General features: G+C 42.9%; 2 protein-coding genes across 4 annotated transcripts in view; one reads left to right on the plus strand and one right to left on the minus strand.

The window, feature by feature from the left end:
* RELCH (RAB11 binding and LisH domain, coiled-coil and HEAT repeat containing) overlaps window positions 1–3876 on the minus strand; it is a 76842-nt gene extending 72966 nt beyond the window's left edge. For both annotated transcript variants that reach the window (XM_058025400.1, XM_058025391.1), the window contains exon 1: window positions 3179–3876. In XM_058025400.1, coding sequence (XP_057881383.1) covers window positions 3179–3659 — 481 coding nt within the window. In that variant the 5' untranslated portion in view covers window positions 3660–3876. The remainder of the gene's footprint in view (window positions 1–3178) is intronic.
* A 246-nt stretch (window positions 3877–4122) lies between these two features.
* The window catches only part of PIGN (phosphatidylinositol glycan anchor biosynthesis class N), a 99687-nt gene continuing 80345 nt past the window's right edge, over window positions 4123–23464 (plus strand). Inside the window, exons 1-3 of one of the 2 annotated variants that reach the window (XM_058032914.1) lie at window positions 4123–4154; window positions 17877–18137; window positions 22715–22836. In XM_058032914.1, coding sequence (XP_057888897.1) covers window positions 17911–18137; window positions 22715–22836 — 349 coding nt within the window. In that variant the 5' untranslated portion in view covers window positions 4123–4154; window positions 17877–17910. Of the gene's footprint in view, window positions 4155–14600; window positions 14636–17876; window positions 18138–22714; window positions 22837–23464 lie in introns of those variants that run through there. The other variant, XM_058032922.1, reaches the window with a different exon arrangement.

Genomic DNA, 23464 nt, shown 5'->3' on the forward strand with positions numbered 1-23464 from the left:
ATTTCCAAACCATACCGCCCACATGAGTAGCATTAGAAAAGTGGTATCCAGTGCTCTAGCAGATATTAAACTACTGCTATTGAAACCAGTGGAAGAAGCTCTCAGAAGTTTGGGAACATCTGGCTGAAATACAGGACATGAAGGATGACTGTACACAGTGCTGGGCATCTAACAGAACAGTGTCATCTCCTTCACTTGCTTCAAACCAGAAAAGCAAAGTTGCTAGACACAAGAAACCTTTTTCATTACAATATATCTTAATCTCAGTTTGTAGATGTGATGTTGCTGCTGCTGGAAAAAGGAAGGGTGTTTTTGCAAAGAACTAAGAAATCCCAGTCATCTGACTGTCATTTGCTCTTGCAACCAAGAGCTCTGAAGCATGGTTCAAAGACAAAACAGCTTCTAAGTCACTCACTGACCACATGATGCTGCTTGTTTAAATCCAATGACATTTGAGCAAAATCTTTTTGTAACAGTCTTTCAAGATGAAGAAATAAAACCACACCAAAATAAATAGCAGCACGCACTCAGAGTTTAGACTGGCACTTCTCAGAGTCCATTTAGGCAATGAACACTTGTACTGAAATTCTCCCATTCTGTGCAGCATGTAAAGTACGAAAGCTTCCTATTGCTCAGTGGAAATCCTCAGGCAGCATTCCAAACATACTTCACATTCAATAAGAATTGCCAGTCATACTCTTTCGGCATCCACTCCAATTATGAAAAATGTCAGAATAAAGCCAGAGAAATTAATCTAACTTGGGGGCTGGGAGGAGCAGCTACAAAGCACTGAGAACAAATTCTGACTTCAGAAATAAATAGAAATAATTTTTTTAATGATGTTATGATTTTTTTTCACTGAGGCATAAAATTCACATGACCTTGAAATGGCAATCATGCCAACCTGCACTACTTTCTACATCCATCGTTTCTATTAAGAAAACTAGTAGTTCATTCTCAAATACCTTTGGGCATGTTAAAGCAAGAGAAGGTATATGCACAACTCTCTTATAAAGACAGGTACAAGAGACTGGATCTCTCAACAAAACTGGACATTTTGACTAACTTAGGAAACTGTTGAGACTTATTCTTGGATTTGAACTACAGCTCAGCTACCCACCTAAATGAAGTAATACCAGATGCTCAGGAAAAAAGTGAGGGAACTCTTCCAAAGACCATGATTTTCAGCCCATCAGAGTCTTCTGCAATCTACATTGTAGTACTTGGAAAATGACATAACTACAGAGGCACAAGACTATCAGCTCTTGTTCAGTCAGATTCAGTCTGAACAGTGCTGTCACAATTGCTAGCTCAATGCCAGACTTCAGACTGCAAGCAAGTCTGATGGCACCAAGTTAAAAAAGCTACTTGAGCTATATAAAAATATTGTTTCGTTGTTCTGCATCTGTCACCTTTCAATGTCACTTAATGTGAAGTGCCTTTTGAATCACTGTTGAGACAAAAAAAATCCTTTGAAATGCACTCTAACTTATTGCAGATATCAGACTTCAAGACACACCTTTAGCATAAGGTCTAGCATGATACTTAATTTCAGCACTTCAGTATTATTAAACTTGTCCAAATTAAGTGTTAGTCCCCCCTTCTCTCTCTCCACACTGCTACGGCCTCCTCCCTCCTTTTTTTAATATGGACATCCCACAGGCACCTGTCAATTAGCAAGTCAGCAAAATAATAATTAAGATGTTCTTACATAAGTGCACATTGCTCTAAGACTGCAAGAGGTCTTAGATCTTTTTTTTTTTCCATGCATAACAACACAGCTACACAGGCTGCTGCTTTTCTAATTCTGGAGTATGTGCAGTGTCAATAACTGGAAACAACATACTATGTTAACAAAGAAAAGAGAATATTTAATCAATCAGATTAATTGACTGGAATCCCCAAGGAAGCAGCTTGGGGATGAAACAGAAACTTTTATCAGTTCAAAGCCCTGAAGCACAAGTTTTTCCAATGTTCGCTAATCATATCATGAAGAAGACCACACTGAAGCTCTCAATTGGACAAAGAGAAGTATGAAATTCTAATAATTCACAAACAAGACAAACAGAATATAAACAACACAGCAGGAATTTTAAAAGAAGTCATACATTTTTTAAAAGACCTTCAAATGCACTAACAAGTTGAAGTTCAGATGTCTATTATCCCAGCCATGCAGATGCTACTAGTTATTTCCAAATTTAAAGTGTAACTTTGTGTCTTTCCAACATCAGAAACTCTTGAAAGAAACGAAAATATAGGACTATTCACAAAATGCCTTTAGGCATCTTGGACATAATTATGTCTTTCACCTGTCTGCTACCCACAATTCCTTTCAATGCCTTCCCACGAGTTCATTAAATCCTCAAACTCAGGTGGCTGGTCAGCTTCTCTTTCCCAAAGCCACCTCCACAGGCTATCTCCTTTTAGAACCCGATGTGTCCGGACAGCAACACTGACAAGACACTGAGGTGATTTTATCCTAAGCCACGTGTGCTACTTTTAAAACACAAAAGCTGTTAAGGCCAGCTGTGTGACAACTGTCCAAACACCTGCACTCCTTTTGCTCCCTAAACTTTTACCAACTCAGTATATTTACCGAGTTCCCCATCTCCTTGGCTAGCCAAAGATTGCAGACACTTGGTAAACATGGAAGTGTTAATTATAGGAAGCATTGTACCAGTTGTGCAAGAGCTGCGAAACTCAGACCTGTCTTTAGCTGCAGCACCAGAAATAACACCCTGGTTCCTTACACCCCAATTCTGGCAGGTTTTATACTCTACATGTGGCACTCACGGCTTAACACCTCATTCTTTCTCCCAGCACCGTACGACTTATCTCTTGGCAGTGAGCGCTAAAGACGCTGCTGGAAATAATTTCTCCCACATTTGGTAAATACCGGTGACGCTCACCGGGATACCGAAGCTCCATGAAACTACGCCTGTGGCACCAGGGTAACACCGGATCTGGCAGCGCACCTCCTCAGTCCCTCTGCACCGCTCCTACAGCCTCCGCCAGTCCCGCACAGGTTACAGAGAACAAGGAACGACTGAAGGAGCGATGCCAAGCGCTTTTCCCGGCCGCCCAGAGACACCGAGAGCCATCCCCGCCCAGCCCCGTGCTCCCACCGGCGGCTGTCCCCGCCTCCCGGAGCCCCCGGCCCCGAGCCAGGGTCACTTACTGAGCTGCCCGGCCCCGGGCTCCCTGCCGCCGGCTCCCCCGAGCCCGCTGCTGCCGCCCAGGCTGCCCAGGGCCCCGCCGGCGGGCGGCGTGCCGCTCTGCCGCTCGAAGTTGCCCGGGTTGGAGAAGAAATCGCGGAGCCGGGGCAGCTCCCGGCCGCTCTCCAGCAGCTCCGTGTGCAGCTCCAGCGCCGTCAGCAGGAACTGGTCCCGCAGCAGCTGCGCCGCTATCGCGTCCATCGGCACCCGCGGCAGCTCCCCGGCCCCCGCGGCAGCATCGCCGGGTGCCGCCGCTCGCAGACCCGGCAGCTCCTCGGGGCTCCCCGCCGCCGGCTCCGGCTGCTGCTGCGGGTACGCCGGCCCGCCCGGCTCGGTGCTGCTGCTGCTGCCGCCGCCGGGCCGGGGCTCCTCGGGCTCGTCCTCCTCCGAGTCGCTGAGGAAGGGGTTCACACTGCCGCCCCCGCCGGCCGCCGCCGCCGCCATCTTACAGCCCGCCGCGGCGCGACCGCTGCCGGGACGCTACCGCGGCAAAGCCTGAGCGGAGACGCCGCCGCAGAACCTCCCTCCTGGCGGGGCCGGGGCCCGAGCCGCTGCCAGGCCCCTGTCGATGGTGCTGATGATGTTGACGACGCCGCTGCTGCCGCGGGCGCTGCCGCCACCTGCGGCCACAGCGACTCCCCGCCGCCGCCTCCTCGGCGGCCTCCCACCCGCCCTGCTGCCGCTTCCGGATCCCCGCTCGCGCGAGACTTCCCGCGGCCAACCGCGAGCCGTGCCCCGGCGGGCGGCCCCGCCCCCTCCGGGCCTCGCGCCCGCTCCCTCCGCGTAGGGCGGAGCCCGAGGAGAGGGAGAGACGCTGAGGGGCGTGGCCACCGTCAGGGGGCGGGGCTCCGGAGTACCCCCGCGGCGGGGCGCGGTCCGGGGCGGGGCCGGGAGCGGCGGAGGGCGGAAGCGGAAGCGGATCGCGGCGGGGGAGGAGGAGTGAGTTCTGGCGCGTGGGCACCGCGCGCTTCCCGCGGGGAGGGGGCGGCCTATCCTGAGGCACCGGGACAGGGGCGGCCGATCCTGGGGCACCGGGAATGGGGGCGGCCGATCCTGAGGCACCGGGAATGGGGGCGGCCGATCCTGAGGGACCGGGAATGGGGTGGGCACGGGCTGCGCCTCCCCGTTTCCGCAAATCTTGGTTCGCTCCGCAGCCTCCATGGCGGCCGCCCCGCCCGTAGGGGCTCAGGGCGCTGCTGGGACGGGAGGGATGCGGGACTCGGCTTGGCCCCCGAGCCTGGCTGGGGGCTCGGACCCTCGGCGGGTTGTGTTGGCTGGGCCAGGGTAGGGCTCCCCAGGGTAAGCAGCGCCCAGCGAGGGCCCCGGGGGTGGACCTTGGACTGCTGAAGGAGTGGAGTCACTGTTCTGGAGGTGTTTAAGGAAAGGCTGGATGCAGCACTCGGTGCCATGGTCTAGGTGACGTGGGTTCGGTCATGGGTTGGACTCGATGTCACCATCTCAGAGGCCTTTTCCAGCCAAGGTGGTTCTGTAACTCCGCGTTCCCGGTGGGTGTGTGAGCCGTGTCCCAGCATCAGATGTCGGGGAGGGCACAAATACAGGTGGATAATAACTTGATGACCTCTGGAAGAAGGGTGAGGCAATTCAGGGGGACTACAGGGATGTTGTAAGGTTATGCTGAGAGAAAATTAGAAGGGCCAAAACCCATCTAGTACTTAATCTGACTACTGCTGTAGAAGACAACCAAATGTATTTGCAGATACATCAGCAGCAAAATGAGAGCTAAGGAGGCTGTTTATCCTTTTGTGGAATGCAAGAGGAAACAGTGGTAAAGGATGAGGAAGAGGCTGTGGTACAAAACATCATCTTTTCCTCACTCTTTAATGACAAAGCCAGTTGCCCTCATGACGTACAGCCCTGAGCCAGATGAAGGGAACAGGGAGTGGAATGATGCTTCCATTGGCTCAGAGGGTGACAGGGCTCTGCCGAGGGATCTGTTGCATCAGGCAGTGCTACAGGATGCAGGAAAAGTGTCTGGAAGCTGGCCCAGCAGAAAAGGACCTGGGTGTGCTGATAGACAGTTGCCTGAAGATGAGCCAGCAGTGTGCTCAGGTGGCCAAGAAGGCCAATGACATCCTGGCCTGTATCAACAATCACACCAGGGCAGGGATTGTCCCTCTGTACTCAGCACTGGTGAGGCTGCACCTTGAATCCTGTGTCTAGTTTTGGGCTCCTCACTACAAGAAGGACATCGAGGTGCTGGAGCGTGTCCAGAGACAGGCAATGGAGCTGGTGAAGGGTCTGGAGCACAGGTTTTATGGGGAATGGCTGCGGGAACTGGGTCATTTAGCCTGGAGAAAAGGAAGTTTGGGGGGCACCTTCCTGTTCTCTACAGCCACCTGAAAGGCAGTAGCAAGGTGAAGGTTGGCCTCCTCTCCCAGGTAACAAGTGATAGGAGGAAAAGAAATCACTTCAAGTTGTGCCACTGATTTTTCTTCTAATATGCGTAAGATTGAATATTAGTAAAAATTTATTCACTGAAAGGGCAATCAGGCATTGGAACAGGCTGCCCAGGAAATTGCCGGGATCACCATCCCTAGAAATATTCAAAAGACATGTGAATGTGGCACTTGGGAATGTGTTTTAGCAGTGGACTTGGCCCTGCCGTGTTAACAGCTGGAGTCAATGACCTTTGAGGTCTTTTCAAACCTAAATAGTTCTATGAGTCCATGAAGTTGTGTGTCTGGAAGTGTGAAGTTACCACTTTTAAAAACACGATGCAAAGTGGTTACTTTGTGTGTTACCTGGCAGAACACTTGCAGCCAGAATGTAGCAGCAGGAAGCGTGTGCTACTGAAGGAAGTTCAGCTCACTGGAAACTGCAAAACAGGGCCAGCTTTGGTTTCTGTTTGGTTTCTTTGAAAATGTTGTTCCATTCCCACCAATGGAAGCTCTGTGTAAAGCTGATCCACTAGGACCTGCATATTGGGGCTGAACTCTTTGTAATAGAATAATGTGAATGGTTGGCAGTGACATGGAGATCTGAAAGCACTCCGGAGTACTCACTCCAAACTCTTCCATTCACATGGTGGTTGCCATAAAAGACTGTGCTTTCGAGTTTTGGATTTGCATAACTTTTCTGTAAATTTTATACTCAATTTAGCTTTCTGTCCTGTAATAAACTTTGGATTTTAATTCTGCTGTGTTGTTTCATGTTGTTGATCCACTAAAAAGAGCCTAAGTGGCAGAGCATGAACTGGTTGTAGTGTAACGTAAAATAGCAGTGTGTTGAAAACGCTTCAAAATTCCAGTGGGACCACAACAAAAATGGGGACAAAAACATATTAGCGTTGCTGCTCCGGTGGAATTGAGAACCTTTAAGGAAACCTTCTGCTTTTCCCGTTCCTTTCTGGAGGGTTAGAGCGCGTTCCGAGTGAGTTCATTGTTATTGTTAGCCGGCTCCCGTGCCTTGCCGCCTGCCGGGTCCTGCAGCGGCCTCTGGCGGCGATCCCCGCGCTCTGCAGCGCCCGCGCCTGCCGTTCTCTTCCCAAACTCATCTCTGCCCACTTCTCCGTGCCAGTAAGGACTAACTTTATTCACTCTTCCACGCTGAAAATCGATGTAAAAGCGTCCCATTGTTTCCGTGCTTTGGAAGAGGTTTGTTTGGGTTTGTGAAACTAAATGAAATATTTACAGATGTCACCCGATTGCTCCAAAGTAATTTATGGATTGCTGGGAAAAGGCTGTCTTCGCTGAAATGTGTATTCCAGGAATGAAGAGTGTAGGTAGAAAAATGTGCTTGTAACAGTATGCTTAGAAGAGTTTATGTGCCAAAGGGGTATTGTTCTGAGAAACCAGAGAATAAAACCTGATACTGCCTCAGAGGATGTGTGAGCAGAAAAAGCTGCATGAGTTCTGGAAATGGAGCATTATATAGGTCTAGGTGAGGCAGACAGCTGCGAGTTAATTATTCAGTAGTCATTCTAAGAGAGGCAGATTGTTCATCAAGCTGCTTTGTCTCTTGGTGGAGTTGCTGTCTCCTTCTAACTTTTAAAGGATTTGAGTTCTATGTCTGAAGAACAACATATCTAAATACATCTCAGAAAGCTAAGAGTCCAAAATACATGGGCTTGTACAAAAAAAATCTGAAGAGTCTTTTTTTGGAAGGGGTGGTGTAAACATTTTTTTCAGTCTATGCAAGTTTTGTTTTACGAACTTGTAAATTTATGATCCTTGAGCTGAAAAATTAGTAGAAAAAAGTTTGTTTTTACTGTGTTGATTTTGGTAGGAGGGTTAAATCTTGAGCTAATGCCTGAGAGTTTAATGAACTGAAACATATGAGCAGTTTCAGGTTCCTTCTGTTCTTTGGTGGGGTCATGGGTGGGTAAATTGTTGTTTCTTTCTGCACTACCCTGGTGCAGTGTCAGCCATTCTCTCACCCACTGAACACACAGTTTAAGCCAAGCTTTAAGGAGGTTTCTGTTTCAGCTCCCACAGCCAAAGTTAATTTCATTCAAGTAAGTTAATTCTATTAGGTACGTACTGGGGCTTTTTTCTGTGCTGAATGCTTGAAGTAGATGAATGAATGTGTTCAAGCGGGTCCTATAAGGAAATAGGGGAGCTTTTTTAATCTGATTGGGATCCCAATTAGGGCACAGGGAACAAAATAATGGAGAACTATCTGAAGAAAATCTGATTTCTTCTTTAAAATATTGCTGATCTGTGAGTTCTACCAACACTTGCTTAAGTTTTCTTCTAAAAGTGAGCTGCCTGAAAGAATCTTTGTCTATATATGTTTATTGAAGGGTGACTTTCGCCTCCTTTCAAAAGAAACTTGACGGCAATTATGATTTTTACGTTTGCTTTTAGACCTTAAAAACAAATTTTAGTGCTTTGTTAACTCTAACCTCTAAAATATTTTTATATTTTGTGGGAGCCAAGTAATGAAGATGTTGAGAAACATAATGTTGGTAGCTTGTACTTAAAGACCTCTGCCAGGTCTCTGAAATTGTATCTGTCCATTCCAGTTTCAAGGGAATGTTTTTTAATGAGAACAGCCTGTAACTATCAGTAGTTAATGGTTACTTGTGTGTTACATTCAGATGTAGCTTTGCCCAGAAAAATCCTGCTTTATAAGGGTTTGTTAAGTTGGGATTTTAAGTAAAGGTAGTACAGCAGTGTGAATGGGCACTTGGAAATGTTTTCAGTGTCACCAAAAATGTGGTAATGACCCATGAAATCCGGTGAAGACCTGAATTAAACAAAACAACCCCCCAAAATCCCTTTGGATTCAAGTTTGGCTGTGTTTTTCTACCTCCAAAACTGCTGTTTTGAAGTGTTATTGTAAACAGTGGGTATTTGGGAAACCTACCATCAAAAAAAGACATCAAACACACTAAGAGCCTAAGGAGTATTTTAGAAAACTTGTTCAGGCTTTATTATGTGTATATTTATGGCTTTGTGAGAATGAATATGTAAGGAAAAATTGCTGTTACAGTTGAGTGAGGATTTATAAACTGTGAATCAAAGACATGACCTTTTAGACACTGCAAACACTTGAGTATTGAATTACTTGGGCCTTGTTCATAGCCTGGAGGATGGAGCACATTGTCTGGGCTGTAGGCTGCCCAGAAAGGTGTTGCAGAGGCTCTGAGATGGGTGCCTGACCATGGTGAGGGACAGGAGAGGTGGGGAAGGGAAGCTGCTCTGTGCTTTTGCTGTCTGCTTCACGTTATTCCTCTTCAATTTAGTGTTTGCACAGTTTTGAACAAAAAATCAGCATTTTTTTCCTTATATGGCCTACAACTAATGTGGGATGCAGGCTTCAAAGAATGAAGGAGTCTGAGGACATGCTTTGAGCATGCTGAGTTAGGTCTTTTGTTAGGAGGAGATGGCATCCTGTCCTGCTGCCAACACAGAGGTTTGTGCTGGGAATTCAGGGAACTAAACTACAGCAAAGTCATCTTTATTCTTCCTGTTTTTTTCCCCCCCTTTCTTGAGGTTATTTTCAATTGAATTAATTCTCTAGAATACTTAACTATCCAGTTGTACACCTGGCTGTGCCAGCCCAAGGAAGAGATTTGCCTTGGGAATAAGTGGGCAGGAGCACAGGAGGACAGGACAGCCCTCTGCAGCTGTACTGGCTTTGTTTTGCTTGGAGTATTCGTAACTGTGAAAGCCTCTTGTTCTGCTAACTGCTACCCCCATGACAGCTGTTTTTGTATAAAAGACTTGATAAAATAGATTTGCCTTGCTGGTCCCAAGTATTTTGGAAAATACGCTTTTAGTTACAAGCAAGTTTTGATAGGTGGCAGGGTACAAGTGAATAACTGATACCCAGATCACCTCAAATATGAGAACTGGAGAGTTGTTGCCCATCTGTATTCTCCAGGTTTGTGGGTTTCTCCCTAGCAGTTTTTGGTTTGTCTTCTGAGCTCTTTTTTTCTCTTCAGTGGTTCTGTTGCTGTCATTTGCTGAAAGAGTTAGACTGCTGGGGAGTTTTCATTTTAAATCAGCAGTTCCCCATATTGCAAAGAAGCAGAACACTGTTCGCAGGCATAATTTTCTGTTTCCATTAATTATTAGACTGAGTCAGCAGCTGAAAAATAAAGGTGTATTATACAAATGAAAAGTGGCTTGGCATTGTAATAAAAACAAAAGCTCACAGGGCTTCAGCAGAGGGTGTTTGCAAGTTGATATAAATGCTGATGAATGTTAACTACTTGGTTAGTGGAGGCCAATGTAGGAGCACAGAGAACTTTGTACTAAAGTGAAGGCCAGTATTTCAGGCAGCAGTAATTGATAAGTTCAGTGATGTTTTGAGTCCTGTGGGAGCTTAGGGAAATGTTTCCTTTGTGAACAGCTTGCAAGTATGGCTGCTGGTGGAAGTGTTAAAGAGAAGGTGATTCCTTTGCATAGAGATTGCTTACTGCGCCTCAAAGTATCCTTGCACAAATACTGTGCATGTTTGTGTTATGACCTGATGCTCTTTTAAAGGAGGCGTATCCATCCTTTTTATCATTCTTCTACACTTTACACCCTGACTGTTGCAGCTCTTTGAGGCCAGGAGGGCTGCGGTGTGCCGGGGTTCTGTGTGCGCGGTGGCGCCGGGCGCGGTGCAGGACCCTGGAGAGCGCTGGGAGAGCTCCGAGCCGCGCCCGCGCTCCTGCTCCTCCTTCAGGGGAGGTTTTGTTCGCACTGGGGAGCTTAGCTTGCCTCTGGCCGTGTCAGCCTTGTCTGGCAGGTAAAGGTATAGAAATTACATTTACCGGCCAAACAAGGCTGACACGGAACAACGAGAAGAGAGTCTGGGAGGAAATGAGGTGCAGCGCAAAGGACCAAAACAGGCCCAAACTAACCTCACCCCTGCAAAAGCAGGGGAAAAAAATCAAGGAGGAAGACACAACTTTGATGGGGAAGATATGAGAGACATGGCATGGATACTGAAAAAAAAAAAAAAAAAAAAAGAAAAAATCTTTGCCAAAGTGAAAGGCATCAAAAGGCATGGGATGCTGTGATGTGCAGGGATGTGCACCAAAGCTTTCCAGAATTGATCCCTATTGAAATGCTGGAAACAGAAAAGAAGGACTTACAAGCACTCTGGAATGGAGATATGATCAAAGGAAAGGTAAAGGTATAGAAAATGTAGGACTATGCTAGCTGGTTGAATTGTGTTCAGCTACATGGTATGGTCAACTTGCTAGCATAACTAAGTAATAATTTTGAACCCAGAAAGTTCTGAAGTCTTTTACTAAAAAAAAGAAAAAAAAGAAAAAGAAAAATCCCCCAACTTTTGTAAAGGTGGGAAACTACAAATAATTGATTCTTTGGCTGCCTTTTATCAAAGTATTACTCTATGCTTGCAAGATGTGGTCTCTTTTTTTCCTTCAAACTGAAGCTTTTGGTAAATTTGCATTCAGAGGCTCGTGTAAGATCCAACAGATGTGCTTGTTGCTGTATGACATAATTCTCGTTTATTTGTAATGGTTGCTCTCAGTAAGCAAATGTGACTTAGTAGAAGCAAAACAACTTCTGCCAACATTTTAAAACCTTCATTATTCCTACTAGCTTCTCTAGAGCATACATAAAGCACTGTTTGTTTGGTTTTTTGGTGTTTTTTTTTTGTTAAAGGGTATTTTTTTTCCTCTGTGTGTGGAAAACTAGTTTTGCAAGAGTGTAGCTGAAAGTTTTTTTTTTCATCCTCATCCCTGTGTGTTAGGTTAATATTTATTGTATGATCCTTGCCCCTTTTTTGTTAAAGGGCAGAACTGTCATGCTTGTATTGGTACTTCTGCTTTATTGTGTATTTTTATTGCAAATGGCTTTTAAAATACCCCAGGGGGCCTTCAGCCTTGGTTTGTGAGGGAGGGCTCCAGTAAGACAGAAGATTGCTGTGGCAAGCTGCCTTCCATGTACTTGTCTTCTCTTAAGTGCCACTTGTCCCTTGACCCTGACCTGTGAAAACTGGTAGGATATGTTTTATTAGACACTGTCAGGCTGATATTCCTTCCCCAAAAGTGCCCCTTTCTTAAGGTTATTTTCAATTGAATATAAAACTTTTAATATGAAGAATCTGTCTACAAAATCTCCAAGCAGGTTAAGAAAAAAAAACACTGACAGGAAAGCATTCTTGTTTTATTCAAGAATGCAGAAATCTGAGGGACTCTACTACTTTTGGTGGTACAAAAAAAGAATTAAACAGTCCATATTGAGATGAAAAAGAAAAAATACAGTATCACAGTGATGTTTGAAGAAGGCTTGCTGGTAGGGTATTGCTGAATGACTTAGAAATCAAGAAATATGCAAGAGGATTTGCAGATACCTCCTGAGACCCTGCATAGGTCCTCCAAATGCTGTTACCCAGTGAAATAATTCACAGCAAGGTCACTCAGGGTTTCTCATTGTTGAGTTTTGTTTTTTGTGAGTTCTGAATTTTTAGCTGCATGCATCCTGGGTGAATGTAATGCTAAATTTCTACTCCATATTATGCCTGCACTTGGCTAACAAATGGTACAAAAGGGTGGTGCTCTTGTTTTCTCTTTCATGCCTCAAAAACGTAATTGTTTCTTAATGAAGTGCTCTTGTTCTCTTTATTACTGTTGTCCCATTGTCAGTGTTCTCAGGTATGGGCTTTTTTTCTGGGAAAATTGTGGATCCAGTTTCCCATGTTTAAGGATAATTCAGAGAAAATTGCATAGGCTGACACTGGGGTGACTGCTTTGCAGTGTGTTCGAGTATTGGAACACTTGATGCTTCAATGATGCTTTGCAGACCATAGTCAAATTTCTCTGTAGGGGGATAGAACATAAGAAAATAAAGATAGTGCAGAAAGTAATCTTACCCCTAAGGAGTTGCAGCTGGGCCAATTATCAAAGATTAGGAACAGGCCTGACTTTACCAGGCCCCAGCTGTAACCAATGAGAAGAAGAGTGCTATAAAAGAGTGGGGTGGCTGGGTGAGAAGGGAACTGGAGTCAGTTGGCTCCTTTGTGAAGAAGAAAGAGTCAGTGCTCTGAGGAGCTGCCCATGAGAAACACCAAGAAGGTATGAAACTCTTGTGATAATAGACAACAGTATGGAACCCCTGCAATGAGATGACAACATTTCTCCCTGAAAAATTCTGGCATGAGAGACTTTTCTAGGCAGACAGAATAATTTTGATTATCGAGTGATGTTTAAAAGAAAGTTAAGTATTCTTTGAGCTCTTTGCCTCAGGTTTGGATGTGCTTTACTGAACCACATTTAAAATCTAAACCAGTTGTCATTTGTTATTATAATTGCTAAAATGCTCAGGGAAGTTGTTGAACATAAAATAATTTTAAACAGATGGTTTGAATTACAAAAGCCACTTCAGTGCTAGAGCAAGTGGAAATACTGTAGTTGTAGTTTCATTGTCTGGCAGAGTATGTTATACTTCAATAGAGAAAGAAAATGAAAATTTGGGGAGGAGAAAAAGAGAATTCATAATTTTCCCACTTCATACATGATGAAGTCAAGATGAGGGTTTGGGGTTTCCTATGTTCAAGTGGTGAGTGAAGATGTGAGAGTTACTCAGAATTGGCAGGTACAGCTCTTTTGTAAATTACAGCCTTGTGCAGTCAGTAGGTGTGGCTGTGACAGCAGCAATGACTTGAGTGCATTTCCTGACTGGTGTAGCTCTTTAAAAATCTGAATTAGTGAAAGAATAGGGTAGGGACTGCTAACCACCACCTTTAGAGCTGACATATGCAAAGTACTGTCAGACCACCCAACTTCCATTTGCTCCTCTGCCCTAAGAAAATGATAATGTTTTAATGTGTAGACAAACTGTACAGTCACAACTGTGGCCGTTAAATTGCAAAAAACACAACACTGTTTAATTAAAAAATGTTAGCCAGAAGCACAGTAGACATTCTTGTCTATTTATTTTTTCTGTAGAAGATAAGGCCATTGATGCTTATTGAAAATGCATTTTCTTTATTTTAATCAACAGACTTGATGGTATTAGCGAAGCATGGCCCCCTCTGAAAGAAATTACTAATGTACCTTGAGCTCCTTGTTTTGACACTTCATTGTCCTTAAGAAAATATTCTTGCCAATGGGAGTATTTTGTGTTTCATTGCATATTCAGAGAAAGAAAAATATAAAAGGGAATTGTTACATTTTGTATGAAGAGCTATATTGTGTTGCAGTGCAAGTATGGTTTTCTTTGCTTTATAAATAATGCTGAGAGATGATAACTTCAGAGGCAATGCAACTTAGATGTAGATTACTTGGGGAAAATGAGTGCTGCATTTAATTGTGTCAGCCTTCCTGTTAATTGTTGAGGAACCTGATCCAGCCTGGTGCTGTGGATGTGGCTTCTATGGCATCCAAAAGAAGGTTCAGAAAAACCATTCTTGTCAACAAATTATGGATGAACTTGAAAAGAGGGAAAAGCTCATGAGAAGAAGAGTTGGTCTTGGGTGTCTCATTGCAGCTGTCTTGCTCCCCTGCCACCATCACAGTCTGGGTGTTTTAGTCTTTGCACTGATGTGGCTGCTGGAGAGGAACTTGTGGCTAACAGCAGGATTTTTTGGTATTGTTTTGATAGATGTGAATACAAAGAAAGAAAGGGTCTCTTCATCCTGTTTGTCACCAGCTGGGAGCTTCTCACTGAGAATTCAGAGTGAGGGGAGAGAACCACCAAAAACCCTTTTCTCTAATCTGCATGTATCACTTGATTCTGGAAAAGTAATTAATTGCAGTCAAAAGGTCCTTGCTGCTTTTCTCTCTTTAATCTCCTAGACTTTAGGAAGGGTATCTGCTGCTTCTGCCTTGCTGTCTCTCAGATCAATCTCACCCGTGCATCTTCCCACTCTCTTCTCTGCTCCTCTGCAACATCCAAAGAAGTGAGAAGCTCTGAAGTCTCCTGGAGCCCCCTGCATCACCTTGGCCCTGCTCATTTTTTACTTCCTCCATGTGAACAACTTGCATTTCACAGGCAGTGAGTAGCTTAGTGGATCTTTAGTACTTTCCTGTTCAGGATCTGAAAAGAATCTTTGTTTAAGAATCCACACCAGCTTTGTGATTTTGACTCCAAATTGTTTGAACCAAAATATTTTATTGGAATAGTTTAAGGTCTGGCATACTGGGGGTTGGACAGTATCATTATTGGCTCTGTATAGTTTAGGAGATGGTGACAGAAGGGGGAAATGTAGAAAGAATGGAATATAAATTAGAGTCTGATATATAGCTTACTAGTTGGGCTGAGTCTATAGAGGAGGTGATTTGGCTGGCTGAACTGCATTAGCATTCCAGGATTCTGTTGTAGCAAGTGATGTTTGGGTGGGCAGTAAGAAATGACATGTGGCAAATAGGTTGCAACATGATTCTCTTATCTACAGGACTCAGTGTCTTTCCTCTTGGTGTGACAGAAGAGAGTAATGCAGTCACAACTTGAGCAAAGCTTGTATTTTGCCCTGTGAAAATAAGGAGTGTGGAAGGTACTGTGCTAAGGGATTGCCTGAGAAAATATCACAGGACACAAAAATATTGAGATATCTTTTGCTCGTGTTGTCTTGACAGAAAGATGTAAGATGTATTTTCAAGTGACTGTTTGTTTATCCGCATTTTGGATGGCCAGGCACCCGAGGGCAGAGATGTTTTGGCACTAGTCATAAATACTTAGATATGGCTCCTCAGCCTCAAAAGTGTGTATGCTTAAACATTTCTCTTTTTCTTCTCTCATCAGGCTGTGCCTTTTGCTTTTTCTTATGAGCTAGTGCTTAATTCAGCTTTTCCTTTTATCCTGGTTAGTTTTTCCTTGTGAGGAATAAGTTGTTATTGAAATTGTTATCCTTATTGTTTCCATGCCTTTTGAGCTGTCTTGAACAGTCGAGCACCAGGCTCTGTAGAGAAATTTGCATTCAGCTGTGTGCAATTAGGAGCTTTCCAAAGCCTCTGTACCTGTGGGAAACTATTTGTAAGCTTGAGGACAGAATATTGTTCACAACCTTGTGTTTCAGTGATGACACAAAGTCCTGCATACAAGTAGCAGGGTCAGCTAAGGCAGAGGCAGAAGGGAGGGAGGGATGTGGCAGGAGCAGGTGCTTTGGGAGCTGCCTGTCTGGAAACCATGTGATGGTGTTGAGCAGTAGGATATGCTGGGCCCAGATGAATGGTTTGGTGTAATGTAATCAAACTGTGGTTGCAAAAGAAATACTCTTTTCCTTTTTTTCTTTTCTCACTAATTCTATAGATACTATAGTCTAAGCATTACATTTGAATTGTCTTGATTGAACTCTTCTGTTTGCAAAGACAGGGCTAGGGAGAGTTAAAAGCAAAGAGAATTAGCCAGTGCAGAAAATAGATTAGGTTACTAATACTTTAATTAGAAGAACATAGTATATGTTAAGCTATGGAATTGTAGCACTGGGAGCATACAGCAAGTAGAAGTAACAGCTTTCTTTAGTAGGGTGTTTAGTCTCATCAGTTTAAGGCATGAGTAGTTCATATTCTCTTATCAAGCACAACTGCATCAAAAGTAAAAGCCCTGTGGAAAATAAAACTGATTGAATAAAATAAGCTCTGGCTCTGAACTTAGTGGTATTTCTGTGATTATGATTTCATATATTTAAATTGGTGCAGGAACCCTGAATGCTTAAAAAATAAACAAACTGATATTTACAGATATTCCAAATCTCTTGGAATCTCACTTGTAGACATAAAAGTAAGTTCCTGATTAACAAAAAGTTTTTGTTCATTAAAGTGTGACTACTACGTCTCTTTGAAGTGCTTGAGTATTTTATCTCCATTTTTTACTTAATTTTCTCTCCAAATATCTCAAATGAGAAATTGCCGTAGTAATGTTTCAGATTAGAGTTGGAGTTGTTGCATCTGTGTTTCAGTAAGGAAAATGGGTGGAATTTGAAGTTATGTTTAAGTTGCATGCTGATCTGAATTTTCTTTAGGTTAGTAAGTAATATTGTGTATTATCTTTCAAATCTTTTTTTAGTGTGTTTCTTTTTTTTCCCCGCTCGTTTTCCTGGCCTTTTAAGTTTTTGTTTTAAAAAACTTCTTTCAGAGTTAAGTTTATGTGGTAATGAAGCCTTTTATCCTTATTTGGTAGGAGTGGTAGATTTACCATATGGTGGCTGCCTGTGTCTGTTTAGCTACTGGAATTCTGAAAGTAACAAGATAAACTTAATAAATATATTGTCATTGAGAAGCTCTAACTAAATTCTTAAGCAAACTGTTTCTTTTGGAGAGGGGTGTGTATTTACATAGGTAGTCTGAACCTTCCAGGCTGTTAAGAGCATCTGTTTCTTAATTGGTGAATGGAGGTGATGTTTGGCTAAGGTGGATAATTAGCTAATATTTAAATAACTAAGCAGCTTGGACAGCACTAATAATCTTTTGACAGAACTGAGCCACATTCAGGCTCAGGTCCCATACTTAGCTCAGCTAATATTCATATTTACTTCCTCCTTTACTTAAATAATTACATATTTACTTAGGAGGCATTGCATGAACCCCACAGCACGCTTGGCAAACATGGACGTTTTCCAGTGTACCTGTTATTAAGCATATGTCTATCTCTAATATGACATCAGAGGATGACAGGGAAGGAAAAAACCACTCAAGAAGGGAATATAATAATTCCTGAAACATAATTCTTCAGCTATTGTGCTTTTGCCACTTGTTTTAGAAGAGGAATAGCATTCTATGCTCAGCACAGCATCTTTGTTCTTTTAAAAGAAGGTTTTGGTTTCTAGGCAGGTATAATGAGCCCAGATTTGATGGCAAACTTGGAGGAAAAAAAGCAGTGCTGGATGGATGTTTATTGTAGGATGGCTTTCTCTTGGCTGTCTGGCTTGTATTTACCTGAACAGACTTCAACTCTGTCGTGCAGCCGGCCAGCAGAGGGTAGTATGTTCATGGAGACATTGCATTGTCTGAGTCTTCTGTCACAGATGTAGCTCACAGAACAAACTGCCTTGATTCAGTGGTTTTTTGAAGCTGAACACCAGAGATGAGTTGCTGAGGTATAATGGTTGTCAGAAGTCTGAATTAGTCATGCAGTGACTCTGACCAGGACTTGTGGGGAAAAAAGCTTATTGGAAGTAGGAATTGATTTTATTCTGGGGATGTATGTGGTTGCTGCTTGCATTCCGTAACAAATGAAATAAATATTGATTCTGATAAAGTCTCATCTGCCTAACTTGATTTTTCACTCTCTCTCTTAGTGTTGTGCTTTGCCTTTGCCAGCCGGCTGCTGCCATGGATATACCAGTCTTCATTCTTGCGGGGCTCCTTGTGCATTGTGTGTTCTTGGTGTCCATTTTTGACATCTACTTCAGCTCTCCCCTGGTCCATGGCATGACTCCTCAGCAGACTCCGCTGCCGCCTCCGGCGAAGCGTCTCGTGCTTTTTGTTGCCGATGGTCTGCGAGCAGATTCTCTGTATGAGCTGGACAGCAATGGCACAGCCCGGGCCCCTTACCTGCGGTAAGCCCAAAGCTACACTGACCTAGCTCACAATCTCTGCTGCTCAGAGTGACCCCAAGATGTGTTAGAAAGTCTCCTAAGAAGGAGTCAGGGCTCTTCATTTCTTGGTCTCAAGGTTGTGTTTATTGGTTCTTATCTATAAAATTCTTTCTCCTGTCCTGCCGAGGTCCGTTCAGCAGGTCAGGCAGAGACACAGCGTCCGCCCTCAGGCGGTGTTATCTTTTTATACTAAAAACTATGTGTACACTATTTACCATAACTTCCCAATACCTATCTCCTATGTTAGACAGTGAGTTTCTACCTTAAACCAATCCAAAATTGCCAACATCACTCAGAAGATGGAGGCCAAGAAGAAGAAGAAGCAGAAAGACTGGACATGTCCAGATTCCTCCATCTTGCCTCCTGAGCTCCCATTCTAAAAACCCCAAAACTCTATTTTTCACTCTGTGACCAACTAACTGTTATTCTCCTTAAACTCTCTTGACTTGTAATTTTTTGTATAAAGGTTGGTAATTGTTTTTTCCAAGGGCTAAATCAAAGGCACCAGGGGTCTTGGGCTCTGTGCCAAGGTCTCTGAGCCCCCCGGGCAGGGGCGCGAGCCCTCCAGGGCAGCCAGAGGAATTTTCTGGGTTCCAACAGATCTACAGGCTTTTGCTCTACATAGTGTTTTGAAGAGAACAAGAACAACAATTGTGGTGGCTTGAGTACTGCCTTCCTTCTGCCCTCAAAGTAACCAACTTTTCAGAGTTACACTGTGCAGAAATGCATGAGCTTGGGTTGGTGTCCCTTGTCAGGAAAGCTGCTGAAAGTAGGACAGTGTAAATTGAGTCCATATTGTCCCCTGAACTCTACAGATAGCCAGTAACTGAGAGGGGAGTGAACTTTCTCCATTCACATCAGCATGGAATCAATTCTGAAGCCTGGCAGTCACTAATTTAAACTGCTTCCTGGATGCTCAGTTTAAGAGTAGCAGTACATTAACGTGCTTGTCTTCTAATTCTAAGCTACTGACAAAACTTTTTAAGGCGTGATTAAAAGAGATGTCCTGAATAGATCTAACAGCACACTGCCACTTCCTCTTCATTCCACCCTTCCTGTGTGCATGACCCTGCTGCCTCCCTTGTACTCTCTACAATGTGTGTCTAATTGCCTAAAGGAATGATTTAGTTTAAGGCTGTGAAAAAATAATCCTGCTAAAAAAGTGTTTAAAGTCATATCCTTGTGTGCTTAGAACTATTTTTTTGTTAACTTGCCCTGTCTCCTTATGTCAAGGTAATTATTTGAGCATAAGACAATTTTCTACACTGAAAAAAGGCAGTATTAAATAAGACTACTTTTGTGTGATCATAGAATTAGTTGGGCTTGAATATCAGAGCAAACTCAAATAATCAGTCATCTGAAGCTCTTTGGGCTTTTGCAGTCCACTGCTGCAAAAGTAATACAGAAATATGAGAATTCCTGCTACATTGCTTGCCAGCCCACATGGGCTTACTTGTGCCTACTTCTGCTGCTACTGTTTTTATAGGCAGGTGTCTGCCACCTCAGTGTGAGTTTACCATGTTGTCTTCTAGCTGTGGACTTCACACTTACCCCAGAGCAGTTTCTTTCCTTAGCAGTAAAACTGTTGGTCTTTTGGACCACCAACCAACACCATCAAGGTATGAATGCTGTAATAGCCCCATCACTGGGAGCAGGGGTGAGTAGTGGCCAGGAAAAGTTATAATGGGTATTTTCTTTTACTAAGTGATTTCAGATTTTAAGTTTTAGCCACTCAGCATTGTCATGGCTATATTGGAAAAAGTTAAACTATGTACTAGTTTGTCTACTGCTGGAAAACTGTCACTTTTGCTTTCTCTGCTTGACCATGTTTGTGGAGTTAAGGACTTTCTATTTCAAAATCTGTAGAAGTAAAGCATTGTCACCAGTGCTGAAAGTATATGGGTGAATAGAGGGGAAGGACTGCCTTGTAACAAGGAAAGATGCTGGTAGGTCCCTGAGTGGAAGAAAATGCCAGTAGAGTGTGAAGTGCCATCTGTATTTCTCTCATCTCTCATTCTGCATAAAAGTACATATGTGTGTGAGCAGGTATGTGTGAGAGATGATGAAGAGAAAAAAACATGCAGCATGCTGTGCCTTTTGAAATGTGGAGGATCAGGCAGCCCAGAGCATATCTTCAGATCTATTACACAAGCTGCCACAATTTTGAAGCAACGGGTTCAGAGTTTTGTCTGTGAACCTTTGAGCTGCACGACTTCCATAACTTAACTTTGTGAACAGGCTGACAAGATGATGTGTTAGTTTCTGGAAATGTATCCTTTTTTATTCTGCCAAGTTGTTGCTGTCTGAACATTCCTTTTTCAATAATACTAACTCAAAGTATATGCAATTTAGTACAAATTTTACTTTTTTGCATGTTCATTCTTAAATTCCAAGTGTTCAGTCCCTTACCCACTTTATAGTAGTGGACAACATAACAGCCAGGTTATTAGTCTTATCCAAGTGTATATATATTAGTCTTATCCAAGTGTCTTATCCCAAGGAGTACCTTGGGAACTACTGCATTGTTAATGAGGAAAGATTGCTTCTTTTAATAGCACATTGCTACAAGAATGGCTCTTGCTCATTTAAAGACAAAGTTTTAGTAGGTGCATGGAATTAAAAATAAATATCCATTAGGCTTGAAGCAGATTGTTGGATAATACATGTATGCCAAGTACCTAGTCACAATATTTATGAAAAATCAGGTTTTCAGCAGTGTTGTTATAGCTGTGAAAGGCAGTAAGTGATCTGAATTGCTGCAATGGTGATTTCAGGAAAGAGGTTTTCTTCCTTGTCTGTCATGTTTCAGCCATATTTCTATATCATTAATACTTACAATTATTATTATGGGTAGCTAATGTTTATACTGTCATGGAAATGAATTTTTTTTTTAGTTGTTCTTCTGAGTAAAAGGCATTGAAGTAATTCCAATTCCTTTGAGTAGGTAAATGACAAATTTATATGTAATTTTTTCTGCCTGGTATGTGTTGTTGTTGACTTCAGATCCTGAAGCCGTGCTCTTGTTGACAGGCAAAGATAAAGACTTAGTTTCCAATTCAATAGAAATAAAGTTCTAATTAAATCAATTTTCTACCTGTTGTTACAATGTAAGTCTAAGGAGAGATAAAGTGTTTTATTTTTGTTTAAAATCTTTCATGAATGTTAGTGCAATACATCCTGATCAGTCTGTAGTGAGAAAAATAAGAAACCATTTTGACTAATACATAAATCCTTTTTTTTCTAATTACTTTTCCCAGTACAACTTGCACTGTCTCCTAGCTGAGATGAAAGTAGGAATAACATATTGGAGTGCTCTGTCTCTACATGCCTTTATATTCCTCACTGTAGTATTTGGGCTATTCCAAGTAGTTCTGTGAGCTTTCAAGTAAATCTGAGGATGTGAGGTCTAAGGTGAGTTTAAAAAAACCCCAACAAACAAGTGGTGAGTGCTGCAAGCTTAAAGTGGAGCCTGAAATTTTAGGATGTTTAAAGGCATCAACTTAGAATTTACTTGGACTGAAACACACAAACATAGCAAATTTGGTAGTTTATATCATGAACAACAAAATTTTAATTTCCTGTTAACTCGACTGTTAAAAACTACTTTGAATTTTTTCAGACGATTCTGCTGGTTTTTTCCTAAAAATCAGTAAAAGATATGTCCTGTTGTGTTTTGTTTTCTTTTTTCCTATGCTCTGACAGTGAGCAGTGAATCTTTCTGTTCTTCCAGAAGATGGAGACAAGAAAACAGCATATGGTAGCACTCACCTCTTGCTTCCTGACAGGCTCCAGCTGTTGAGATCTTCGGCAGATGAGAATAGTTTATGAGGCTGTTTCTTGTGCTTGGGCTTTGTCCTCTGTTTTCTTTGGTTTTTATCTGTTGTAACTATTTACTGTATGTGCATAAACCCTAGACACTTGATGTGTTTCTGTGCATGTGGTGAGAATGCATTCTCCTTCACTTCAGTGTAATAGAGAAAGATGCAAGGTTTACTTCAATTTTCTTCTTGCTGCCAAGATTATTTGCACCTTAGATTTATGTGGGGTTCAAATTCTCTTAATGTTGCTTCCAAGATTCAGCACAGATAAAGGCAGGCATGGTCACAAGAGCTAATTATAATTGAGTGTATTTAAAGAGTAAGATAAGATTGAACTAGACACTTTCAGGCTAAATGGAAAGAACAAAGAGTAACACCAGGCAGAAACAATCTGTTGAGGGGAAAAAAGCTAAAGAGTAAAGCAGCAGAAAAAAACCAGTATGTTAATTTTAGGTGTATTAGAAGACCAGGTGAACTCGTCTGTTTGCAGTGCTGATGGGCCACAATAGTGATGTTCTATGTGCGGTGTTGCAATATAGAACTACTTGCAGGTTAATGTTCCTCTTGTTTTACTGCACAGTAGGTGGACTCTGGTTTAGTCTGGATTTTGGGTCTTTTTTTGCATTTCCTGCTTCACATCTACCTGTCACTCTTTTTATCTGGAATTTGTTGTACTTTGACAAGTCATGAAAGTTAAACTGCCTTGAATCCTTTTTTCAGGAGTATTCTGGAGAATAATGGCAGCTGGGGAATCTCTCACACCCGGGTCCCAACAGAATCCAGGCCAGGGCACGTTGCACTCATTGCTGGATTTTATGAAGATGTCAGTGCAGTTGCTAAAGGTAGGCTGGTCCTAAAGCTTGGAATGTTGTCCTCTGAGGTACAGTGTTTCAGTGATGTGCTGGGTTTCTGGATCATTATTGACAAATACCTGTGTTGTAGTTTGTATGCCAAAATGATATGGAAAATAGTAATTTTGGATGGATTTTCAAATCCTAATATTGATAGCTAGGAAAATAGTTTACATAAATTAATATTTTTAATAAGGTTGAATTTAGCAGCCTGAACCTAAAAGCAGAAGTATCTTACAGCCTCACCTCTTCATGTAGCAGTTTTCAATTATCATTTGGGATGCACTAGGGTACGGCTAAGTAGATGTTGCAAACAAGAAATGAACTGCAGTGTCTCAGCTGAACCGTTGCAAACTTGAATTGGAGAATCAGGAGCAAAATAAACTAAAAGCCCCAAGCCCATGTTTTGTCCAGAGCTTTTACTGAGTGTTTGGGGCTTATTTATGTGGAACAACCCTTTGCATTACTGACTTGGTCTTTTGTCTGTTCCTCTGCCTTCCCCCAGGCTTCCAGGCCTGAGCACTAGTCATGTGTGCTGGTTTTGGTCAGGGGAGGTGAGAGGAATTACTTGGTCTTGTCTGTATTCCTCATGAAAAGGTTCTTCCTTCTGACAATCACT

Source organism: Melospiza georgiana, chromosome 1 (genome assembly GCF_028018845.1).
Source record: "Melospiza georgiana isolate bMelGeo1 chromosome 1, bMelGeo1.pri, whole genome shotgun sequence".
NCBI lineage: Eukaryota > Metazoa > Chordata > Aves > Passeriformes > Passerellidae > Melospiza > Melospiza georgiana.